Consider the following 24,873-nt stretch of genomic DNA (forward strand, 5'->3'; position numbering starts at 1 on the left):
ACACCCCCAAAAATATCAAGTGCCACCAGGCACGCGGCTCTCTCATCCAACGTTGGACCTTCGTGAGGGTCTCCCTCCATTACTGGCCTTAAACAACATGTCGATTGAAGACGTTGGAGACATTCACACTTATAGCCTATGGGTCTATAAAAAACGAATTCATGTAACTTAACTCTAACAATAATTTTTGTGTTAATTATATTTTTGCTGTTAATTATTATGAATACTAGGAATATAAATAAGAACAAGAATAATCAATATTGTTTGTTATGGTTAATATATTATCATGATCAATATTGATATTTTTTAAATTAATATTACCTTTCAACTTTTCGCAGGATGATGGTGGCTCTGTAGACCTAGCCCATAGCCTACACTTGAACTATTTCATGTATCTAATTAAATCAACTAAAATAATTTGATATCAATAATAAATAATAAATACATCTGAAATAAGACCCCCCCCCCAAAAAAAAAAGTTGAATGATTTTGTGTCAGAAAAAAGAGTACATTCTGTTTGGTAGGCTACCTGAACTGTTTCAGTTTTATTTCAATGATTCATTTGATTGTAATAATATGGCCGGTGGTATAACAAGCACTAGGCTTTTTGACGCATTACAATTCTACATTGGCAGTGAAATTGAATCCATGCAATCACTGACATGTGGGCCTATTTATCGAATCTGATCAATATTCATATTACTGTCATCACTAATCCCGTGAACACCGAGCATCCACGGTTTGACTTGCAACCGGAGTTGTAACTTCTTTTGACAGCAGAAGTATACGGTCGGTTTAAACGGTTTAGACAAATGAAACCTGTGAGCGCCATCTACAGAAGGTGTGGAGGAGAGCACTGCGGGTTGTGTTCACACTCACTGCCAACCACCGACACTCCGCTCCCCTGTCCAATCTCACCTCCAGCCCCTATACTACTACCAGCCCCTCGGCCCAGTCAGCGCAGCCTGTACATCCATCACAGGAAGCTGGTCATCATCACCCAATCAATAAAATAACATAAAAGGTCAATGTATCGATGACCGATTGTCCAGAGCCTTCCATTCACCTCTTCAAGCCCCTTCTCGTTATACTTCACATAGTAAGTTAAACCTATATACATAAGACATGCAGCGTTTGTTTACATGTAAACAACGTGCAAAACAATCGCATTTGAGCTGTAGGCCTTACATAGCAAAACATGTCAAATACTTAGAATATACACGCATGAAGCATTAGCGTCATTAAGTAGACTAGAACAACGATGCATTCCAGCAGCCTACATAACATAATCTCAACAAGATAATAATGATTTACCAAGCCAGGAAATATGCGTTAGGCTATTTGTACAGTTATGTCAACTTGTTCACCCAAATGTTAGTCTATTCCTATCTCAGTCCGTTATTCATCTAATAAGATAAACTCTAGATATTGATAAAGTCAAAAATGGCTTTCATTTACCCCTCGTCCCGATCTAATGTCTGGAAACTCTGATCTTAAAACTCCGAGTCAATTCCTTGTTTATTTTCCCTCCCCTTTCGGTGTGTCAGACCCTGGGACCTCCTCGTTTGGGCTCCAGGTTTTTGCGTTGGCGAATCACAAAGTGTTGGAATCTATTGCCTTTGTCTGACAACTCATCCATAAGCAAGGGGGTCCGCGTAGGGGAGGGGGGCAGGCAGCTTGCTTTTAGAAACGCACACACGGCGAGGGGCTTCATTCTCAACCCAAAGATTCAGGCTAACGCATCCACCCCATTTTAGAGTCAAGGAAAAGGGGAAGGTACCAGGGCACCAGACTCCCCACAGTGTCCATGTTTCTTCTGTCATGTCTATGCGTATCTGAGCGTTCTACCCACCGCAACCAAGCAGCAAATCAAGGCCGGAACTAGGATCTATCTATTTACCACAGGACTGTCACGAACGGTTTTAGACGTAAAGGTTTGTCCTATTCGTCATCATGTTCTGAGAAAAATCATCTCATCATTCCAGGTTTTGAAAATCCAACTCAAACTGAAAAACATTTCCACGTTGATGAACCAAGCGTCGGTCATGTTCTGCACCTGAGCAGCAGTAGCCTCTATTCTCGGCACGGACTGTTACCACGACGGCAACTTTTAGAACAAGTTAAACCCTCTCATTGACTGAGTGGAGGGAAAAGAGAAATCTTTAATCGAATAAAGTTTTTCCGTTTCTTCCCATTTTTATCTGCATTACAAAGGCGAAACGGCGACTTCCATTGATTACCCGTCTTTCCTTTGCTATCCGATGGATATTCACTGCAAAGTAGACCCGTTCTCAGCGATGCACCGTAAGTAGATAATGAGTTTTTCAGATATTGTTGTGTTTGCAACGAAAACTGAGCCTGTGAAAACAGATAATGATTATAAATAGGCCAATAGCCTAGCGAATATGATCGTTGACAGCGATGCACTCATTTCACTGACAATGCAACACCGTCTGCATGTTGTTGCATATGACAACCGACAAACAAAAACACAGCAGCGTATTCATGTAGCCTGAATTACAGTGGCGTTGGGAACAAGCACATCCAATGAAGTTCGATGGGAATGTTAATATTTCAAAGACACATTTTAAACTATTTTTTTAACTGAAAACATTGCGTTTATTATATGTGCTTATTTACAGACCGGCGCACGTTCATCTAATATATTATTTTGTTTGTATTTTACTCAATTGTGCATAATAAACTCCTAAAAAGGCCTACGTTTTGTGTAGCCTTACCAAATTAGGAAAAAATAGAAGAACAAAACACGTCACATTGGAATTAGTAAACCTGTCACCAGGTTAATAAGAGTCATTGACAGGTCCGTGCCAATTTATTAGGCCAATATTCTAATAGGCACCAATTTATTGATTTACCAAATAACACTTAAACAATATACAAATTAAAATAAACAGTATCTTAATTTAATATAATATTGTTACAAATTTACTTGACATGATATTGAAAGGCCTATTGTTGTTGTGCAGGTGAAATAATGGATGGAGTTAGATGTTGTTTTGCTCAGTCTTGTGAATAATTTACCCCCCCTTTTTTCTTCATTTACAAAATAATATGTAATATGAGTAATCAAAGCGCTTAATTATTTATAATTAGGGAGAAAAGAAAATGAAAGAGCGTGTAACTCTATAGCCAACCCGAGCCGTGGGCCAGAGTTGAAAACATATCCCGCCTTGTATTAAACGATATAGACGAGAGATGATACGTATTATCACTGCAGTGTTAACATTTTATAAAATACAATCGGTCTAATTAAAGCATGAACAATATTCCTACTATCATATAGACCATTTATGCTAATGATGCATGTGTTTATAAATTGTTAATTACCTCATTTTTGGGGGGATTGTAAAATTACAGCATTGCTATTGAACTGGATAGCCTACAGGAAACTCTTGCCTGATATTCAATGGCGGAGCAATAATGGACAACCAACTATTCACGTACAAATATGTTATAGTAGCTAATGGTAGGCTATAATATGTTATAGTAGCTAATGGTAGGCTATAATATGTTATAGTAGCTATGGTAGGCTATAATATGTTATAGTAGCTAATGGTTGGCTATAATATGTTATAGTAGCTAATGGTAGGCTATAATATGTTATAGTAGCTAAGGCTATAATATGATACTGTCTCCTAAAAGTTCGCGCCGACGTGACCTTGTCGCGCACATCTTCAGAGTAGCCTACAAACAGAGTTGATAAACATTCCAAAATACATGAATTGATGACGTCCCTGGGAAAGAATAATTATTTTCCCCAACCCACAACCACATGTCCACCTTAAAATACACACTGGGATACTGGACCATTCAAATCATATTCAACACCGGATGCTTAGATATGATTTGTCTAAAATTTTCAATTGAACCGTTCTAATGCCATACAATGCATTATAGCTGAGGTGATACTATAACCTACAAAATCTCCCACACCCCTGTATTTAATGTTATGGTTTTCTGTGCTGTTGTTGTCTCCCATATAGGGCACGGCGGTGTGAACCAGCTAGGCGGGGTGTTTGTCAACGGCAGACCCCTACCTGACGTGGTGAGGACAAGAATCGTAGAACTCGCGCACCAAGGAGTGAGACCCTGCGACATTTCGAGACAACTACGGGTCAGCCACGGCTGTGTCAGCAAAATACTGGGCAGGTAAGACGGTGGAAAAACTACCAATCATGACACAGAAAGACGCACTCTTCAAAAATTTATTTAAAAATGCACCTGTCCTGCAACTCTTATCCCTACATATTGGCAGATCCCAAATAAAACAGATTCGACCAAAATATAACAAAACACGGCTAAAAAAAGAGTGGAAACACGTCAGTATATTAGACACACAGAATGAGGATATAGAAAACAATATCTGACGTAATCCTAGTCATCACGAGGAGCGGTAATGTGTTTGTACACAGCTAAACTGGCATCCCCGTAATTTAGGCTATATCAGATTACAACTGAATTGTATTGGGTTCGTGTCCGTACGACATTTGAATGTTTTTTAAAAATATTTTTCAGCTATCAAAAGGATTTTAAAAGGTATTTTGTTTTAATGCACTTGGAATGTTTGTCTAAATGAGTTAAATAGCAACACTTGGTAGCATGTCATTTGAAATTAATTGCATGTTTTTTAAATATTTTCTTAGTCTTTTTGGCAAAGACAATAAAGTTGGACACCATTGTAATGGGTTGTAGCCGGAAGGAATAGCTAAATTATTTGATCATAAGTCTTCGCTGTTCTTTTTGGATCCTACAAAACGATTTTAAGTCACTCCACCTCACAGAGTTAGAGTATAGCCTAGGCTATAAAGTATATATATATAAACGTTTGCCTCAGAAGACAATGTGCACATTTTGGAGATGTTTGCGGGTTGAATGCCCTGTAGGCGCAACACAGTATTTTGGGGGGCAGAAGGTGCATAACACTCGAACACATCCACAAATCTAATGCTAATTTAAATCAACTCTAGCCAAGAAAAGGAAGAATTGTCCATCCAACAGATAGCCTAGATGTTTCATGATCGATACGTTGTTGATTATTGTTGCAGATACTACGAGACCGGAAGTATAAAGCCAGGAGTTATTGGGGGGTCCAAACCAAAAGTGGCGACTCCAAAGGTTGTGGATAAAATAGCGGACTACAAGCGCCAGAATCCGACCATGTTCGCGTGGGAAATCAGAGACAGACTGTTAGCTGAGGGCGTCTGTGACAACGACACGGTTCCAAGCGTCTCGTCCATTAACAGGTAAACACTATTTCTTTATTAATAATTACATAACCTATAAGCCTATTCCTTTGAATGAAAACGTAAAATAGTATTATGTCACCGTCAAACATCTGGAAAATATATAAAATTGGGAAACATCCTTGCAAATTTCATCAAGAAATTTACAAATCACAATTATAGCAGCAGTGCTTTCGTCTCTCCATGTTTAGGCCTCAACGCCTGGCCTACATTTAATTTTTTGACTTTATTATATACTGTATAATTGACTTCCATTGGCTGTTATACGGGGAGAACATATGTATGACTATTTAACAGTATGCCTAGGCTACATTTCCTTTGTGAGTGTTTTAAACACATCCTTATGCCTCAAATTACGGAGGTCAAATATTTCTAAAGCATCTTCAAAGTCCTGATGAACTCTCAAGGTATTGCTATCAATGTATGTTTTCCATCTACGAACTGCACTGCAGAACAGGAGCCTATAGGGCCTACAGCCCAGAGTTTGACAAACTTTTTCTCCCATCGAGGGTGGTCTCGACGGTGCAATTCAATCTTTCTGTCCAAACTCCCCCAGCAATGAGCAGTATATCTTAGGACGAAGTGAATCCGTCTGGATGAAAACCGATCAATAGGGCAAGCCGGTGACCAGATCCCGCGTGGCACCGAAAGCCGAGCAATTGTTCAATAGCAGCACATCTAATGTGTTGTATTGGACATTTTCTTTACAGTTTAGGCCTATAGCTGGTTTGGTTTGAAGCTCTGTGGAGTCGTGTGGTCTATTTAAAAAGGAGTACCTGTTTTTTAATTGTTTTAATTTTAACCTTTATTTAACCAGGCAAGTCAGTTAAGAACAAATTATTATTTTCAAAGACGGCCTAGGAACAATGGTTTAACTGCCTTGTTCGGGGACACCTGTATGTATTTACATCGTATATTTTTCTCCGATTTGCCTTTGGTAAATGCAGTTGCACTTTGTCTTATTTCACATATCGCTGTAATAGTTTGTAAAATAATGGGATTGTTATCTGCCAAATCATTAGGCCTATAGTACTGTATTTGTCCAACCAGCCAAACAAAGAGTGGGAAGTGTATTTTCACTAAAAACACGTGTTATGAATTCATTATCAAATGACATTTTATGTAAATAGATATTCTGAAAACTTCCTCAAACAAATGTAATTTGGAGAGGATCCTGCCTGCCCGCTGGTTAAGATTACACGTGCAAGATTGAGGTCAGATGGTGTATTTATGGTTGATATGGAGAAGTGTATTATAATAGCACGTATAGCCTTCACTTCTGTAAAGTAACAAGGAAACATCATGATCACAAAGAGGACTTTGAGTGCATTGGTGAAACAGACCAAGGGGTGTAAGAGAGATAGCAGAGAGAGAGAGAGAGAGAGAGAGAGAGAGGGGAGGGGGAGAAAGAGGTAGAGAAATAGACCCCCTACCCGCCAGAGATCCTTGGTGATGAACTTTCGTTAAGAGGCAGTGTTCCATAGAGGCAGCAGCAGCATCACACTTTAATGAGCTGACTGCAGAAAGAGCATGGACAGACAGCCCCACACAAGACATCTTTTTAAATAGAGAAAGAGCTGAAGAAAATTTCATTTCATGCCTCGTGGTTGCTTAAAAAGGCCCATTTAAGCAGCCTCAGACACATGTATGTGATAGATTCAAAATGTACATTCATATCATTAAAAGACCCACCTATTAAGTTTTCAATTAGAATCAAATTCCGCTTAGCTATTTTTGAACTGAAATAATCCCCTATGTGTCTTTGTTTATTATGGGGGGTGGGGGGGTATTAAAATGTGAATTAAACTAAATGTAATTCTATTAACCAAAGACGAAACCTACTTTGAATTTATTTTTAATTTCATAATGCTGAATATTTCTCTTTGTGAAGTGAAGAACCTTTTAGTGGTTCAATGTTAAATGTAAATTATTACACTTTATTCTACACACACACACACACACACACACACACACACACACACACACACACACACACACACACACACACACACACACACGCATTCATTATCTCAAACACACATGATTTTAACTCAAGTCGGTCCAATTCAATATTTTGACTGAATTGTTGGATAGTAATTGTATGAAATATCTGTATAAACCTGCTTCCTTGAGAGCAGAAAAGGGCTGTTCTACAGTGGAAGGTTCAATGCTAACCATGCATCAGTAGACTATATGTCTAGGTTACAAGCGCGCTACACATTCCCAATAAGTGTTTTCTAAAATGGTCTTCAAAACATGGCTTGATGTCCCATCCAGTACACAATAGACCAGGCGGTAACTTCATATTGGCCAGTATAGCACTTATCTTTAAACAAGCTGAATCACATGGAGGATTGGCTACACTAACAGAGCTTAGACAAAGGGAAAGACTGGGACTACTGACCGCTACTCTAAAAGGGCTTTTATGGCCAAACAAAAGTGACCCCAGGACTGTTGACATAAGATGATCTAGGTTTAAACACTCTTCCCCTGTATGCATTATTAACTGTTACAGAGATGCTGTTGTAGTTGGTGTCTGGCTGGACTGGGTCTGGGCCACCGCGCCACAAGGAAGAAATTACCCCACAACAAGTATCCCCGCTAGCCGCTACTAGACATAAAAAAGGTCCTCAATGGCGTTCAATAATATTGATTCAAAAGTAAAGCAATTTTAATATTTCTTCAGGGGATTTTCAGCAACAGCTAAGTCATTAATTCATTCCTTCAAATTGCTTATTCGATATCAAGAACATGTATTCCAAATAAAGTCTTTTGGATTTATATTGCACACAGAAGTCAGGGGGTCAAATAACTGTTATGGAGTGAAGTGAAAAAAAATGTAAATAAAATATTGATATGTGATCTCTGGGAAGGCTGGTCATTGTATTGTAGCTTTGCCCTAAGGAGAGATCTGACAGTAGTGGGTACTTTACTCCTTCAACCTCAAAACAATATCAATATCACAGCCATCTAAACAATATATAGTTGAATATCTTAGTCCTTTGAGTCTACAGTCTACCAACATAAATATTAGATTTTGAGGGGTTTCAATTAAAATACTGAAGGGTCTACCGGTGCATCAGTCTAAGTAACATAATAAAAACAAATCCCCATCAAAATCCATCAGTTTAAGCTAGAGATATCTTTATTTGTTTTGCATGGGCTGAGTCTCAATCCACCACATCGAGCCAGTGTCGGCCTTCCGCATCTGCAGTTGTTGGTGGCCAACCTACAGCGGTGTTTGTCAGACCATGAGACCCCCCAAAAAAAAAATCGATCTTCTCACAAATAAGTCTGTAGCGTCAGAACGGTTTAGCCTAAAAAAAACTAACATGAACACTTTATGGCAAGATGAGATTCTCACGAACACATTGGTGTTCTCCGTTTTATGACCTCATGGGACTCGTCTGAAGGTAACTTGGTACTGGTTTAAAAATGGAGTTATGGAGATAGTCTTGTGCCAAAAAAATAAAAAGGGGTTAAATATCTGTGCACTATTTCCTGAGCTTTCTGATATCTTCTAGATATGGGACAGACACTTCAAAACCTGTTTCCTTTGCCGTTTATGAATGTGTTATTCAATGTGTTTCTATGGCATATAGTAGTAAAGGCCAAATACAATATTTTATCAAATCATTTAAAAATATATTTTTTATACCTACACAGGTCCTAAAATTCTAAATCAAATAGTGGAATGATGTCCCTCCCACCCCAAAATGCTTCGACTTTTAGTTAACGTCTAAAATAATGTAGCTAGTGTCAATTGTTCAATTGTTCAGTTTCAGACCAAGCGGTTCAATTTGTAAGATAATCTAATAAAATAGAGGTCTTAAATAACTATACTATTACGTTAATAAAATACAAAGAAACGTTGAATTCTCAACAACAGATCTGTGTTAGGATCAGGAAACCAAGCAAACGTGAACTGGGATACGTGTTATTATTTATCCTCCTAGTCCCGACTCCACCTTTAACGCTCCGTCCGTGTTCTAAAATAGGTACACACCATGTCATACATGATAAATAGTTTTAAAGTTTACACATTACAATGACAGCTCCCCTCTTCCCCACGGTGCCAGTCAGGTTAAAGGAATCTAATGCTGGCGTAAGCTTGTGCAAGGCAATAAGGAAATATTGCTTTCCTGTCACATATAATTTATAGCTTTCTATTTGCATCTGTTTGGGCCTGTGACTAATCCCCAAGTTTTTTCTCCCCCAAAGCCCTCGATCAATAGACCCTCGTCCACACCAGGGTTGGCACTGGGGGCTGCTGCTGAAGCTACAGAGACCTTAGAGCTGTGGTCAGTCCCAAATGGCAACCTAGTCCCTATATAGCGCACTACCCTTGACCATGGCCCGTTGGGATATAGGGTTATGGGTGCCATAGGGCTCTGGTCAAAAGTAGTGCACCATATAGGGAATAGGGTTGCCATTTGGGACGCAGCCCTGGCCAAGCCAAGGGGCAGCAGTCAGAGAGAGAGCCCTGGAAACCTTTACCGTGTGGCAGGGAGAGAGGGAAAGAAGGAGCGAAAAGAGAGAGAAGGAGAGAGAAGGAGAGCTGATTAGCTCAGGCCAGGTAGAACCAGTGAAGCCAATCATTGAGGTGAATTGATGTGATTTCATGCTTTGTTTGCAAGATCACCTCTCAGAGCAAAAGTGCAATGAAGACTTTTCTTCTGTAGATCTCACCTTTTAAAGGTACAGTAGGCTTTCTAACATGTAGGCACTGCTGTTTCTACATCTGGACTTTGGATTAGATCCATTCTTATGGTGAGATACTACTGACATCTCACTCAGACACATTGCATTATGGGTCCTGGTAATAAATAGTGCACTATATAGGGAATATAGTCCAACATCTGTTCTACAACATCAATCTGTGATTAGAAGAGCTTTAGGTTGCAAAAACAACAACAAGTTAACCACTGACCATTCTGGCCTTTCATTCACGGCGATGTTCAAAATGATAGCCTCATGCTGTATTGTGTGAAAAGTCAGTCAACTGATCCAAGAGCAGGAGGAACCACTGCCGCCATCTCGTCAGTCAACTGATCCAAGAGCAGGAGGAACCACTGCCGCCATCTCGTCAGTCAACTGATCCAAGAAGAGGAGGAACCACTGCCGCCATCTCGTCAGTCAACTGATCCAAGAAGAGGAGGAACCACTGACGCCATCTCATCAGTCAACTGATCCAAGAGCAGGAGGAACCACTGACGCCATCTCATCAGTCAACTGATCCAAGAGCAGGAGGAACCACTGCCGCCATCTCGTCAGTCAACTGATCCAAGAAGAGGAGGAACCACTGACGCCATTTCGTCAGTCAACTGATCCAAGAGCAGGAGGAACCACTGACGCCATCTCGTCAGTCAACTGATCCAAGAGCAGGAGGAACCACTGACGCCATCTCGTCAGTCAACTGATCCAAGAGCAGGAGGAACCACTGACGCCATCTCGTCAGTCAACTGATCCAAGAGCAGGAAGCAGCACTGACACCATCTTTTCTTTCCTGTGATCGCAGGATAATACGAACAAAAGTCCAGCAGCCTTTCCACCCGTCTCCAGATGGAACATCCCTGTCTGCACCAGGCCACACCATGGGTAAGATGTATCATAACCCTAACCCTTACACCAGGCCACACCATGGGTAAGATGTATCATAACCCTAACCCTTACACCAGACCACACCATGGGTAAGATGTATCAAAACCCTAACCCTAACCCTTACACCAGGCCACACCATGGGTAAGATGTATCATAACCCTAACCCTTACACCAGACCACACCATGGGTAAGATGTATCATAACCCTAACCCTTACACCAGGCCACACCATGGGTAAGATGTATCATAACCCTAACCCTTACACCAGACCACACCATGGGTAAGATGTATCATAACCCTAACCCTTACACCAGGCCACACCATGGGTAAGATGTATCATAACCCTAACCCTTACACCAGACCACACCATGGGTAAGATGTATCATAACCCTAACCCTAACCCTTACACCAGACCACACCATGGGTAAGATGTATCATAACCCTAACCCTTACACCAGACCACACCATGGGTAAGATGTATCATAACCCTAACCCTTACACCAGGCCACACCATGGGTAAGATGTATCATAACCCTAACCCTTACACCAGGCCACACCATGGGTAAGATGTATCATAACCCTAACCCTTACACCAGGCCACACCATGGGTAAGATGTATCATAACCCTAACCCTTACACCAGGCCACACCATGGGTAAGATGTATCATAACCCTAACCCTTACACCAGGCCACACCATGGGTAAGATGTATCATAACCCTAACCCTTACACCAGACCACACCATGGGTAAGATGTATCATAACCCTAACCCTTACACCAGACCACACCATGGGTAAGATGTATCATAGCCCTAACCCTTACACCAGACCACACCATGGGTAAGACGTATCATAACCCAAACCATGTTAATCGCCTCGTCTCCATTGAAAAATATATATTTTCTACTCAATTTAATAATATTGGCAATATAATAATATTATACACTATTTAGTAGATGCTTTCATACAAAGCAACTTACAGTAGGCTACTGTGTGCATACATTTAGTTATGGGTGGTCCTGGGAATCGAACCCACAATCCTGCAAGAGCCATTCTCTACCAACTGAGCTACACAGGACCACAAAATAAAGGTGAAATAATAATGATAAAATGTCTCTTTTCCTTCAGTACCGAGCCAGGCTTCTCCACCTGTAACAAGCCCTTCCAACGACCCTGTGGGGTCCTACTCCATCAACGGCATCCTGGGTATTCCCCGGTCAAACGGCGAGAAGAGGAAACGAGATGAAGGTAAGAGAAAAGCCATTATTATTCCTGAGAATAGTATTTGTCCCAAAATGTCGTGTTGTTGTTGTTGTCTGGCTATGAGCACCTTGATGTTGTCTGACTCAGAGCACCTTGATGTTGTCTGACTCAGAGCACCTTGATGTTGTCTGACTCAGAGCACCTTGATGTTGTCTGACTCAGAGCACCTTGATGTTGTCTGACTCAGAGCACCTTGATGTTGTCTGACTCAGAGCACCTTGATGTTGTCTGACTCAGAGCACCTTGATGTTGTCTGACTCAGAGCACCTTGATGTTGTCTGACTCAGAGCACCTTGATGTTGTCTGACTCAGAGCACCTTGATGTTGTCTGACTCAGAGCACCTTGATGTTGTCTGACTCAGAGCACCTTGATGTTGTCTGACTCAGAGCACCTTGATGTTGTCTGACTCAGAGCACCTTGATGTTGTCTGACTCAGAGCACCTTGATGAGTTGATGTGTTCTAATACAGATTTACTTCAGATCAGAACGGATGAGCATTTCTAGTCAAAATAGAAAATACTGAATAGCATATCTCCCAGTCTCCATAACATCATACACAGCTAGCTAGTGTACAGCATCAGACCTTCTGATGTGTATTGCCAGAGCGCAGCGATACTACAGTAAAACCATAAGGGCTAAATGTACCATGATAATGTGTTCTTGTGTGTCACGAAGAAGAGGAAGAGCTGTTTGATTTGAAGACATGACCTCCACTGTTGTCTTGTGCAATTAATCTTTGTTGAAGTGATTAAGAGGGGCTTAGATAATTACATGTCAAGATGATGTAGCCAACCACCCAGGTCACTCAAGAAAACAACGTCTACCACCTCCGGGGTAGGAGACACGTTTAACACTAGCAGCACCTCATCCTCCCTCTCTCTCTCTCCCTCTCTCTCTCTCTCTCTCTCTCTCTCTCCCTCTCTCTCTCTCTCTCTCTCTCTCTCTCTCTCTCCCTCCCTCTCTCTCTCCCTCTCTCCCCCTCCCTCTCTCTCTCCCCCTCTCGTTCTCTCCCTCTCTCTCTCTCTCTCTCCCTCTCTCTCTCTCTCCCTCTCTCTCCCTCTCTCCCCCTCCCTCTCTCTCTCCCCCTCTCGTTCTCTCCCCCTCTCTCTCTCCCTCTCCCTCTCTTTCTCTCTCCTCTCTCTCTCTCTCTCTCTCTCTCCCTCTCTCTCTCTCTCTCTCTCTCTCCCCCTCTCTTCTCTCCCTCTCTCTCTCTCCCCTCCCTCTCTCTCTCTCTCTCTCTCTCTCTCTCTCTCCCTCTCTCTCTCTCTCTCTCTCTCTCTCTCTCTCTCTCTCTCTCTCTCTCTCTCTCTCTCTCTCTCTCTCTCTCTCTCTCTCTCTCTCTCTCTCTCTCTCTCTCTCTCTCTCTCTCTCTCTCTCTCTCTCTCTCTCTTCTCTCTCTCTCTCTCCCTCTCTCTTTCCCCTCTTGTTCCCCCTCTCTCTCTCCTTTCCCCTTCTCTCTCTCCCCCTTCTCTCTCTCTCTTTCCCCTCTTGTTCTCACTCGCTCATTCTCCCCCTCTCCCTCTATCACTCTCTCTCCCCCCCTCCATCCCTCCCCGTCTCTCTTTCCCTCTCTTTTTTTACTGTCTCAAAGAGCAGGCTAGTGAATATAAGAAGCCTGTGGCCATATAGATTATTGGATCTGTAAGCAACATGCTTTCTAATGTCACTACATAAGCATCTGGTGAGAATAATGGAGCAGGACCATTCATTCACAACCACACTGTGTTATGAGGACATGTACACTATGGAAGGAGACTGGTGTCGGGAGGGGAACTGGGAGGGAATGACTCACTTATTTCTGCAGTATGTAAGGAACTTTAGCTAATGAGCGTACGGCGATATGCGCGAGCAGCGAGCAGGGTTTGTGGGGGTATTCGGTGGAATAAGATGTTTTATGTGTGTGCTGCGTGGAGGGATGGAGGAATGGAAGGATGGAAGGGAGAGGGTATGACTAATGACGTGTCGAAGGTAGATTTCCTGGCAGAGATATAAAAACCAGCATGACGTGGACAAGGCAAATGACATAATCAACTCTCTTCCGCTGTAAAGAGATGCTGCTAGCAGAGAGAGAGATCGTAAGGCAGAATGCAAACGGCTGACATTTTACAAGAGTTCATTTTCAGACTATTCTACAAGAAGTCTTTCCTATTAGCCGGGGTGTAATATCTAGTCATCGGATGATAGAAGGCACACATTTCTATGCAGATTGATACTGAAGGGCAGAGTAGGCATTAGAGGACAGGATGAGGAAGGACCTGTAAGGAGAGAGAGAGAGAGAGAGAGAGGCATTAGAGGACATGGTGAGGAAGGACCTATAAGGACAAAGAGAGAGAGAGAGAGAGAGAGAGAGAGAGAGAGAGAGAGAGAGAGAGAGAGAGATAGAGAGAAATTTGAGAGAAGGACCTTAAGAGACAGAGAGAGAGAGAGAGAGAGAGAGAGAGAGAGAGAGAGAGAGAGAGATGAGAGAGAGAGAGAGAGAGAGAGAGAGAGATAGAGGACAAATAGAGAGAGAGAGAGAGAGAGAGAGAGGGGGGCATTAGAGGAAATGGTGAGGAAGGACCTATAAGGACAAATAGAGAGAGAGAGAGAGAGAGAGAGAGAGACATTAAAGGACATGGTGAGGAAGGACTTATAGGGACAGATAGAGGGGCTCGTAGTGAGAGGAGAGCTGCTCGGCGGCGTGTTTTGGAGGGTCCTCTCCTCTAATAGATGACAGCCCCATGTTTCTACGGCTATTCAGTCTCAAATGATCTCCTTGATGTCCTGCCATTTCCTTGATTTAAGTTCCCCGGGCCGGGCGGCATGCTGATGAAAGAGCAGAGGGAACAGGGGTCTGTGGTTCTTATATAGCTTGCTTTCCAAATGGTGCCCTATTCCCTATATAGTGCACTACCTTTGAACCGAGCCCTATGGGGAAAATAGGGAATAGGGAAGGTGCAATTTGGGACGCACGAATACTCCCTCTCCAGCCCCAGTGAGAGCAAAGGGAAGCAGGGGGTGTAGGGTGGTTGGGTGGGGGAGTGTAGGGTGGTTGGGTGGGGGAGTGTAGGGTGGTTGGGTGGGGAGTGTAGGGTGGTTGGGTGTGTGGGGATTTCAGGTGGGGGAGTGTAGGGTAGAGATATAGTTCTTACATACTACCTCTCCAGACCCAGTCAATATTACCCACCTGGAATCACAAGCCGAGGGACACTGATAGTTTATCTTTCCAAAAAGATCAACCTCGGGCCTTCAAGCCTCTCTCACATCATGGCTCATCAAAACACTGCTTTAAAAACAATGTCTCGCCGCAAGCCACCGTTTGAAAAAATACTATATTGCATCCGATATCATGACTATAGCTAGATGGCATCATGCTTTACTCTACTATGTGTTCCAGTAAATTATAGCAAAATAATTACTATTTAGGCTACTATACATTTCATATTAATGGAACTCGAGATATACTGCACCTGCAAAGACAATGTTCTCCATATCAGTTGCTTTCAGTATTCTCAATACTGAGTGTTATTCTTCATGTCAGGATTTTTTAAAATTACAATTATGAATAAATTGTCGTAATCTCTCACTTGAAACACCAAATCTAAATGTTTGAGCCTATACTAAGACTTCAGGACTGGATATCTGACCGCAGGTCAGTGTTTAATACTAAGACCCCAGGTCAGTGTTTAATACAGACCACAGGTCAGTGTTTAATACTAAGACCACAGGTCAGTGTTTAATACAGACCCCAGGTCAGTGTTTAATACAGACCCCAGGTCAGTGTTTAATACAGACCCCAGGTCAGTATTTAATACTAAGACCCCAGGTCAGTGTTTAATACAGACCCCAGATCAGTGTTTAATACTAAGACCCCAGGTCAGTGTTTAATACAGACCCCAGGTCAGTGTTTAATACTAAGACCCCAGGTCAGTGTTTAACACAGACCCCAGGTCAGTGTTTAATACTAAGACCACAGGTCAGTGTTTAATACAGACCCCAGGTCAGTGTTTAATACTAAGACCCCAGGTCAGTGTTTAATACAGACCCCAGGTCAGTGTTTAATACAGACCCCAGGTCAGTGTTTAATACTAAGTCCCCAGGTCAGTGTTTAATACTAAGACCACAGGTCAGTGTTTAATACAGACCCCAGGTCAGTGTTTAATACTAAGACCCCAGGTCAGTGTTTAATACTAAGACCCCAGGTCAGTGTTTAATACTAAGACCCCAGGTCAGGGTTTAATACTAGACCCCAGATCAGTGTTTAACACTAAGACCCCAGGTCAGTGTTTAATACAGACCCCAGGTCAGTGTTTCAAAAGCTGTTTGTTCTTTCAACTTATTTTAATGCTGTATTTGTTGAGGTATGCTACCGTGGTGGCGGTATTAGTTAATGCATTGGATTATATGTCCAGAAGTCCAGTCCAGTCTTTAGCCTTCTATGAGCTGAGCCATGTTTAACTTGTTAAGCCTGATTATTAGTGTCTGATCACGACACAAACTCTTTTTAGAGATGGAATGTTAACTCACACACCTCCATGTTTCTCTCATTCGTGGTGCAGAGCATTAGCCCCCAGAGTTGACTTTATTTTACCTCTGCACATAGGAACATGTATAGAAGACAAACAGTCTTTATCAAAACTTTATTCAACTTTATTAAAAACTAAGTTGGTAGCTAGGGTAAATAACAATAACAACAAGTTGAAAGTAAGCGGCTCATGCAGTAAACGGACGGACGGTGGTGTGTAGAGTTCCAGAACCTTGGCTGTACTGTGGCTCTGTGCCAAGGTGCACCAGTCAGACAGCTCCTAAGTTCCAACTCAGCAGTGAGGGCCCTTTAAAGAAAGCAGGTCCCCCCATTACTAGAGGGATGTAGAGATAATGTAGTGTGACACGCGTTATGTACACCGGGTCCTGGAGAAGACCGGCGCCAGGGACACTCGTGTCATAAGAGCCATTAATCTGGCTTTGTCATGTGTTATTGCAAATTAAAAGTAGCATGTTACACTTGGCAGCTATTGTTGCCAGCCAGGACAGAGCGTGGAGAGGAGAGGAGAGAGAGAGAGAGAGAGAGAGGAGAGAGAGAGGAGAGGAGAGAGAGCGGAGAGGAGAGAGAGCGAGGACCTCTGGAGATGAGCTGTGTACTAAAGGGCCCCCTATTCCCTTTATAGTGCAGTACTTTTGACAAGGGCCTTGTAGTGCACTACATAGGGAATAGGATTCCCTTTGGGAGGAACCCATCGTGTCGTTGGTGACCATGGATGTCCTGTCTGCTGTCCATATATATGAGAATTTGCAATTCCGCAGAGAAAAGCTATTACCTCACAAATTAACATCCTAGTCTCCGTCTCCTCTCTCCCCTCCACACCCCAAACCCCCCCTCCCCAACCCGTCCAACCCTCCACCCGCATCCCCCACAACCCCCCAACCCATCCAACCCTCCACCCGCATCCCCACCCTCCCCTCCACACCCCAACCCCCCCTCCCCAACCCGTCCAACCCTCCACCCGCATCCCCACTCCCCTCCTATGGGCTGGCTACTGGAAAAGACAAAGGAAATAGCTCAAGGGTCTGAAATATTCTGTTCAATGACTGTAGGAATTATTGCCAAGAAGGAATTTGTATTGCAGCCTGTGGAATAGACCAAATGCTTTGGACCGATAGGGAACTGCTTTTGTTTGGTGATTGTTTTGTCACAGTATGTACCCTACCATAGTGTTAGAATGTTCTAGAATGGATGCAACATTAGCAGAGATATATTAGCATACTGTGGTGGAAATACAGATTGTTGAATTAACGTACATTATTAAGATACTGACTAACCGTTACGTACAACGGGTTGCTGACACCCATTCTATTGGGTGATTTAGCTGAAATCACCTGGACAGATACAGCTGAGAGGATTCTTGAGGATACGGTATCTAGCTAATGGCCAATGAAGAGAATGATATCTCACCAAGTGTGTCCAGTCTTTTGAAACCATTTCACATCGCTATTCAAATACTACCCACAATATGGACAATCATAACTACCATTATGGGTATTCTTCATTTCAATCACTTTCAAAAAATATTTCTGCATTGTCTGAAGCTTTTGTACAATGTGATAATAATAAAAAAGAGAAATTCCACAATAAGATAATCATTTCATATCATTCAAAGGTATGACAGACAGACAGACAGACAGACAGACAGACAGACAGACAGACAGACAGACAGACAGACAGACAGACAGACAGACAGACAGACAGACAGACAGACAGACAGACAGACAGACAGAGAGAGAGACAGAGAGAGAGACAGAGAGAGGGACAGAGACAGGGACAGGGACAGATGAATGATGGAGCACTAGGCCATGAATCCTGTTCACATCAGTGTTCTGTCAGCATCACCATCTGTTTGGGTGAGAGAGGGACTGTGCCCCAAATGGCACCATATTCCTTCTACACGGCACTACTTGTGACCAGGGCCCATAGGGCATTTATATAGGGGATAGGGTGTCATTAGGGATGCATCCCAGGGAGAAGGGTGGATCAACAGAGGATCTCAGTTCAACAACATCAAGTCTGAGAGACAGGCGGTAACACACTGAACTGTAATGTGCTAAATCAATGAATAAAGCTGCTTAATTAATACCCAGGAACAGATCAATGAAGAGTGGTGTCAGGGCCTTCCTGTACACCGTCACTGTACACCGTCTGTAGTTGGACCTACCGTTGTTGAACGTAATGTCGCTATGGATAAGATTGTCTGCTAAATGACTCAAATGTCAAATGAAGATAGTCACCGTTCAGACGATATGGAGTTGTCTTTCTGAGGCCAGCAGAGTGTATAATGAGAGAATTGTCTTAGTTACACATATCTGTGTAAGTAGAAAGATATATTAAAGATATATGAAAGATATATTAAAGATATATTAAAGATATATGAAAGATATATTAAAGATATATTAAAGATATATGAAAGATATATGAAATATATATTAAAGATATATGAAAGATATATGAAAGATATATTAAAGATATATTAAAGATATATGAAAGATATATGAAAGATATATGAAAGATATATTAAAGATATATGAAAGATATATTAAAGATATATGAAAGATATATTAAAGAGAGGCTATGCGGAGCATATGTGCACTAAATGTTGTAATATTTGATTTGGTTAACATTGCATTAACCAAAACGTTCAATTGAAATATGTATGTGTCAACGCTTACAATTTAATTTGAAATTAGTGTTAATTGGATTTAATTCAGGGTGTAAATTGAAGCTAGTTGTAGATGAGGGAGTGATATTACAAAAACAAACAGAATGCTAATGCAATGCTTGGGAAAGGGAATCACTAGCTAACGTATAGGTAATTAAATGTTGTTCAAACAACAACAACAGAAAGGCAAAAAGCCTATTCAGAAAAGAGGGGCCTTCAAGACCCTAAGGTGCCGTTTCACCTCCCTGTGCCTCCACTCAGGGCTAAACACAGACTGAACACAGGTTGAATTTTTCCATGAATAAGATACTATAACAATTACGAGCTTATATTTTGACGCCGTTGCTTTGGTCAATTCTTCACGAGCCATTCATGCCTATTGTATAATGACCGTCATAGCCAGAAGACATTAACTTCCTTCTCAAAGCTGAGGTTTGTAGTGGTTTTATTCTGACGTGTTTGGCAGACAGGTAGTCAGTGTAGTAAGGCAGACGGCCTCTCTCTCTGACTCCAGGCAGAGACAGAATTACGTCGGCTCAACCCCCTGCTAGGGGTCATGACCTTGGGGTGGCGAGCCAGCGGAGAGGAGTCTGTTTTATAGAGCTAGTGATGTGATCTGATAGTCTGGAGTCCTCTGCTCCCTCGTTACCGGAGTGTTAATACCCAGCCATGTCAAGATGAATACACTCAAGCCTGTCACTCACTGATCAATAACACAGACGCCATCACTATGGAGGATAAGGAGACACACCAACAAACAAAGACATTATCTATTATGACATAACAACATAAGTTATTAGCATCACTGGGGAGGATGTGGAGAAACAGAGACCAGTTGGTAGAGCGTGGCACTTGCAACACCAGGGTTGTGGGTTCAATTCCCACCGGGGACCAGTATGAAAATGTATGACCTCACTACTGGACGTCGCTCTGGATAAGAGCGTCTGCTAAATGACTACATGTAAACAAAGCCATTATGATTTCCAGGTTTACCGGCTAATGCTATGACATAATTAATAGCTAAAATGGTATGGAAAATGGCCCCCAAAACATATACAATATATCTTAGCAAATGTTATTTAGTATATGGCAGTATCAGATATTACAGCTAGCCTCCATTCCAAATGATGAACAAACAAGACGATGGTAACTGTAGACTACATAACAGCTAGCACGGAATGGGAAACACCCCCAAAAACATGTACCATATATCTTACAACATATGTTATTTGGTACTGTATACTTGTAGGATATGATGTCTTGCGGTGGCTTCAGTAGAAATATGAAATTTGGTATACGTGTCGTATTACATTGCTGGGTGGCTATGATACGCAGCAAAAACAAAATGGCTGTAATTTGTTTTTAGATACATCAAAAAATATTTCCTATTTACCTTTAAGAAATATAATTGTGATGCTTGAATTAACTTGTAAATGTCATCATGATGAAACAGAATTACTCTAGTTAACTAGCCTGGTAAAAACTAGACTGAATGCTGAGCTCACCATTGAGTTTAGCATTCAGTCTGGTTTAGCCAGGCTAGACTGAGGGTCTCCTTACCACCAGCTAGAACAACCTATTCCAGCAGACATGGGTGAGACAGTCAGGCCATAGGGCTCTGGTCAAAAGGAGTGCATTATATAGGGAATAAGGTGCATTTTGGGACACCGGTTTTTACAGAGATGTACTGGGCATTGTACTGGGCACGCGCTCCAGCAGGTATATTTCACTGGTCACCCCCAAAGCCAATTCCTCCTTTGGCTGCCTTTCCAACCAGTTCTCTGCTGCCAATGACTGGAACGAATTGCAAAAATCACTGAAGCTGGAGACTCATATCTCCCTCACTAACTTTAAGCACCAGCTGTCAGAGCAGCTCACAGATCACTGCACCTGTACATAGCCCATCTGTAAATAGCCCATCCAACTACCTCATCCCCATACTGTTATTTATTTATTTTGCTCCTTTGCACCCCAGTATCTCTACTTGCACATTCATCTTCTGCACATCTATCACTCCAGTGTTTAAATTGCTAAATTGTAATTATTTCTCCAATATGGCCTATTTATTGCCTTACCTCCCTTATCTTACCTCATTTGAACACACTGTACATGTTTCTACTGTGTTATTTGACTGTATGTTTGTTTATCCCATGTGTAACTCTGTGTTGTTGTTTGTGTCGCACTGCTTTGCTTTATCTTAGCCAGGTCACAGTTGTAAATGAAAACTTGATCAACTAGCCTACCTGGTTAAATAAAGGTGAAATAAATAAATAAAATTAGAGTGAGGGGTTTTTACAGAGATGGACTGGGCATTAGAGTGAGGGGTTTTTACATAGATAGACTGGGCATTAGAGTGAGGGTTTTTACATAGATGGACTGGGCATTAGAGTGAGGGGTTTTTACAGAGATGGACTGGGCATTAGAGTGAGGGGTTTTTACAGAGATAGACTGGGCATTAGAGTGAGGGGTTTTTACATAGATAGACTGGGCATTAGAGTGAGGGGTTTTTACATAGATAGACTGGGCATTAGAGTGAGGGGTTTTTACATAGATGGACTGGGCATTAGAGTGCGGGTTTTTACATAGATGTACTGGGCATTAGGGTGAGGGGTTTTTACATAGATAGACGGCATTAGAGTGAGGGGTTTTTACACTAGTCATATGATTATGGATATTACAAGGAGGAAATATTGAGGTGGGTGTCTTAAATGTTTAAATGGGTATTCCATTACTTGAGTGAGGACGCGTTTTACTGAGATAGACTGGGCATTAGAGTGAGGGTTTTACAAAGATAGACTGGGCATTAGAGTGAGGGGTTTTACAGAGATGGACTGGGCATTAGAGTGAGGGGTTTTTACAGCGATAACCTGGGGATGGTTTGAGTGGGAACAACAGGTTAACCTGGGGATGGTTTGAGTGGGAACAACAGGTTAACCTGGGGATGGTTTGAGTGGGAACAACAGGTTAACCTGGGGATGGTTTGAGTGGGAACAACAGGTTAACCTGGGGATGGTTTGAGTGGGAACAACAGGTTAACCTGGGGATGGTTTGAGTGGGAACAACAGGTTAACCTGGGGATGGTTTGAGTGGGAACAACAGGTTAACCTGGGGATGGTTTGAGTGGGAACAACAGGTTAACCTGGGGATGGTTTGAGTGGGAACCACGGCCCATGTACTGTAGGTTGACCTGCGGGTGGTTTATCTTGTGTATGGGAAGTGTATTCCTCTGTGGTGAATGACTAATGTGAGGGTATTGATCATGGTATGTACTCTGGCCTAGCAGATGGAAAGTAATTAATGAGTCTATTTGCTTCCGAGGACCGAAGGGAACAGTTGAGGTTGATAAAGCGCCAACCGTTCAGCGGAGCTACGAGAGGCTGAGGCCCCCAGTGGAGCTGTCCAGAAATAATGCCAGATCAAAGACGTGATTAGATTTATCTATACTGAAAATCAGAAGAAAATAGCTGAACAGTGTAAAGTAGAAGTGATTTATGTTCTCCTGTGATCCCAACCGATCACACTATGTAAATAGAAAGATTTAGAAAATTATGAAAATAGAAAGATTTTACATATGTGTAAAATGAAATACATATACCGTAATAGGTATTTTTTCACATAAATAGCTATTTTAATGTTTATTTAGAATGATTAGTTATCCAAATAATTTGTTTGAGGATATAGAATTATTGTAGTATGTTGGGCAGCAAATGGTAGTTACTTATTCACCACATGCACAGACCCCCCTCCCCTCCCCCAATCACGACACACACACACACACACACACACACACACACACACACACACACACACACACACACACACACACACACACACACACACACACACACACACACACACACACACACGACTCCCCCAGGGTCTCTTATATATCCCCTTGATGCGTTTTGCTCTTCTTGGGAGTGCAGGTTCATCCTCTGGCCCCAGTGAGAAAAGGTCAAGCGGCAGAATGGAATGGCAATAACCCTTCCAAATGGTACTATCAGGAGAGACATGATTGATCAATTGAATTCCATGGCAGAGAAAAATGTGGGATTAAGTAGAGTATTATACGCACATTGAGTTGAGGCATGATGTTCATTTCAAGTTCATTTCGGGCTCCCTCTTGCCACCAGACCAGGCAGGCAATCAATAGGGTCCCTCCTTGCATATCATATATCTCCGCCGCTCCCTCCAGAACCAACCAGAGAACATAATCTGCCGCAAATTTAGAATGACAGATTTGTAAGGGAGCTGAAGGCCTTTCTAGAGATCCACGGAGGAGGAGGCTGGAGACTGAGAGGCAGTAGCCAGAGTCGCTGCAGCCTGGGATGGGAAGGGAGGGGTCCGGAGGGCTGTAAAAGTGGGGCTTTAAAGCATCACAGGGAAGCGCCAAAGGGAAAAGCTAAGGCATCCCTCTCCCTCTGTTTGGAGAATGGCATCCTGGGACTGGGAGATGATTGAACTAGACTGTACCAGTTTATTCATTCACAGCATCTCTCTCTCTCTCTCTCTCTCTCTCTCTTTCTCTTTCTCTTCTCTCTCTTTCTCTGTCTGTCGTGTCTGTCTGTGGTCACAGCGGTGTTAGCTACCCAAATGAAACACTGCTACTCTGCCACTCTACTGAAAATGAAAGCAGTATTAAACTGTGGAAAAGGGAAATTGAGAAAGGAGAGAAGAAGGAGGGAAACCCCTGGAGCCTGGAATGAACATGGAATGAAAAAGCCACTGCAGTACTGTAGCTGCCGCGTTCATTAAAATACATGGGCTCCACCACTACAACAAGTATATATTTGCACTGATGGTAATCCATCAATTACCACAGGGGCTTTCACATCATGATGCTGGCTAATACTGTGTGTGGTAGTGGTCGTTTCCTCTACTGTCTGTCTGTGAAGAAACAATGCACTCAGTGGCTCACCACTAGCAGCATTAATATGACCTGTTTAAAATCTATCCTGACTGAACCTACCCTGACTGAATCTACCCTGACTGAACCTACCCTGACTGAATCTACCCTGACTGAATCTACCCTGACTGAACCTACCCTGACTGAATCTACCCTGACTGAATCTACCCTGACTGAATCTACCCTGACTGAATTTAACCTGACTGAATTTAACCTGACTGAACCTACCCTGACTGAATCTACCCTGACTGAACCTACCCTGACTGAATCTACCCTGACTGAATTTAACCTGACTGAACCTACCCTGACTGAATTTAACCTGACTGAACCTACCCTGACTGAATCTACCCTGACTGAATCAACCTTGACTGAATCAACTCTGACTTAATCTACCCTGACTGAATCTACCCTGACTGAATCTGCCCTGACTGAATCTACCCTGACTGAATCTACCTTGACTGAATCTACCCTGACTGAATCTACCCTGACTGAATCTACCCTGACTGAATCTACCCTGACTGAATCTACCCTGACTGAATCTACCTTGACTGAATCTACCCTTACTGAATCTACCCTTACTGAATCTACCCTGACTGAATCTACCCTAACTGAATCTACCCTGACTGAATCTACCCTTACTGAATCTACCCT

General features: G+C 42.3%; 1 protein-coding gene across 7 annotated transcripts in view; it reads left to right on the plus strand.

The window, feature by feature from the left end:
* Positions 1 to 1,628: 1,628 nt before the first annotated feature.
* LOC106598011 (paired box protein Pax-2a) overlaps positions 1,629 to 24,873 on the plus strand; it is a 104,915-nt gene continuing 81,670 nt past the window's right edge. The window contains exons 1-6 of one of the 7 annotated variants that reach the window (XM_045701066.1): positions 1,629 to 2,304; positions 3,993 to 4,170; positions 4,537 to 4,557; positions 5,067 to 5,264; positions 10,783 to 10,862; positions 11,991 to 12,110. In XM_045701066.1, coding sequence (XP_045557022.1) covers positions 2,262 to 2,304; positions 3,993 to 4,170; positions 4,537 to 4,557; positions 5,067 to 5,264; positions 10,783 to 10,862; positions 11,991 to 12,110 — 640 coding nt within the window. In that variant the 5' untranslated portion in view covers positions 1,629 to 2,261. The remainder of the gene's footprint in view (positions 2,305 to 3,992; positions 4,171 to 4,536; positions 4,558 to 5,066; positions 5,265 to 10,782; positions 10,863 to 11,990; positions 12,111 to 24,873) is intronic. The other 6 variants (XM_045701067.1, XM_045701072.1, XM_045701070.1 and 3 more) reach the window with 6 other exon arrangements.

This window comes from Salmo salar, chromosome ssa18 (genome assembly GCF_905237065.1).
Source record: "Salmo salar chromosome ssa18, Ssal_v3.1, whole genome shotgun sequence".
NCBI classification, from domain to species: domain Eukaryota; kingdom Metazoa; phylum Chordata; class Actinopteri; order Salmoniformes; family Salmonidae; genus Salmo; species Salmo salar.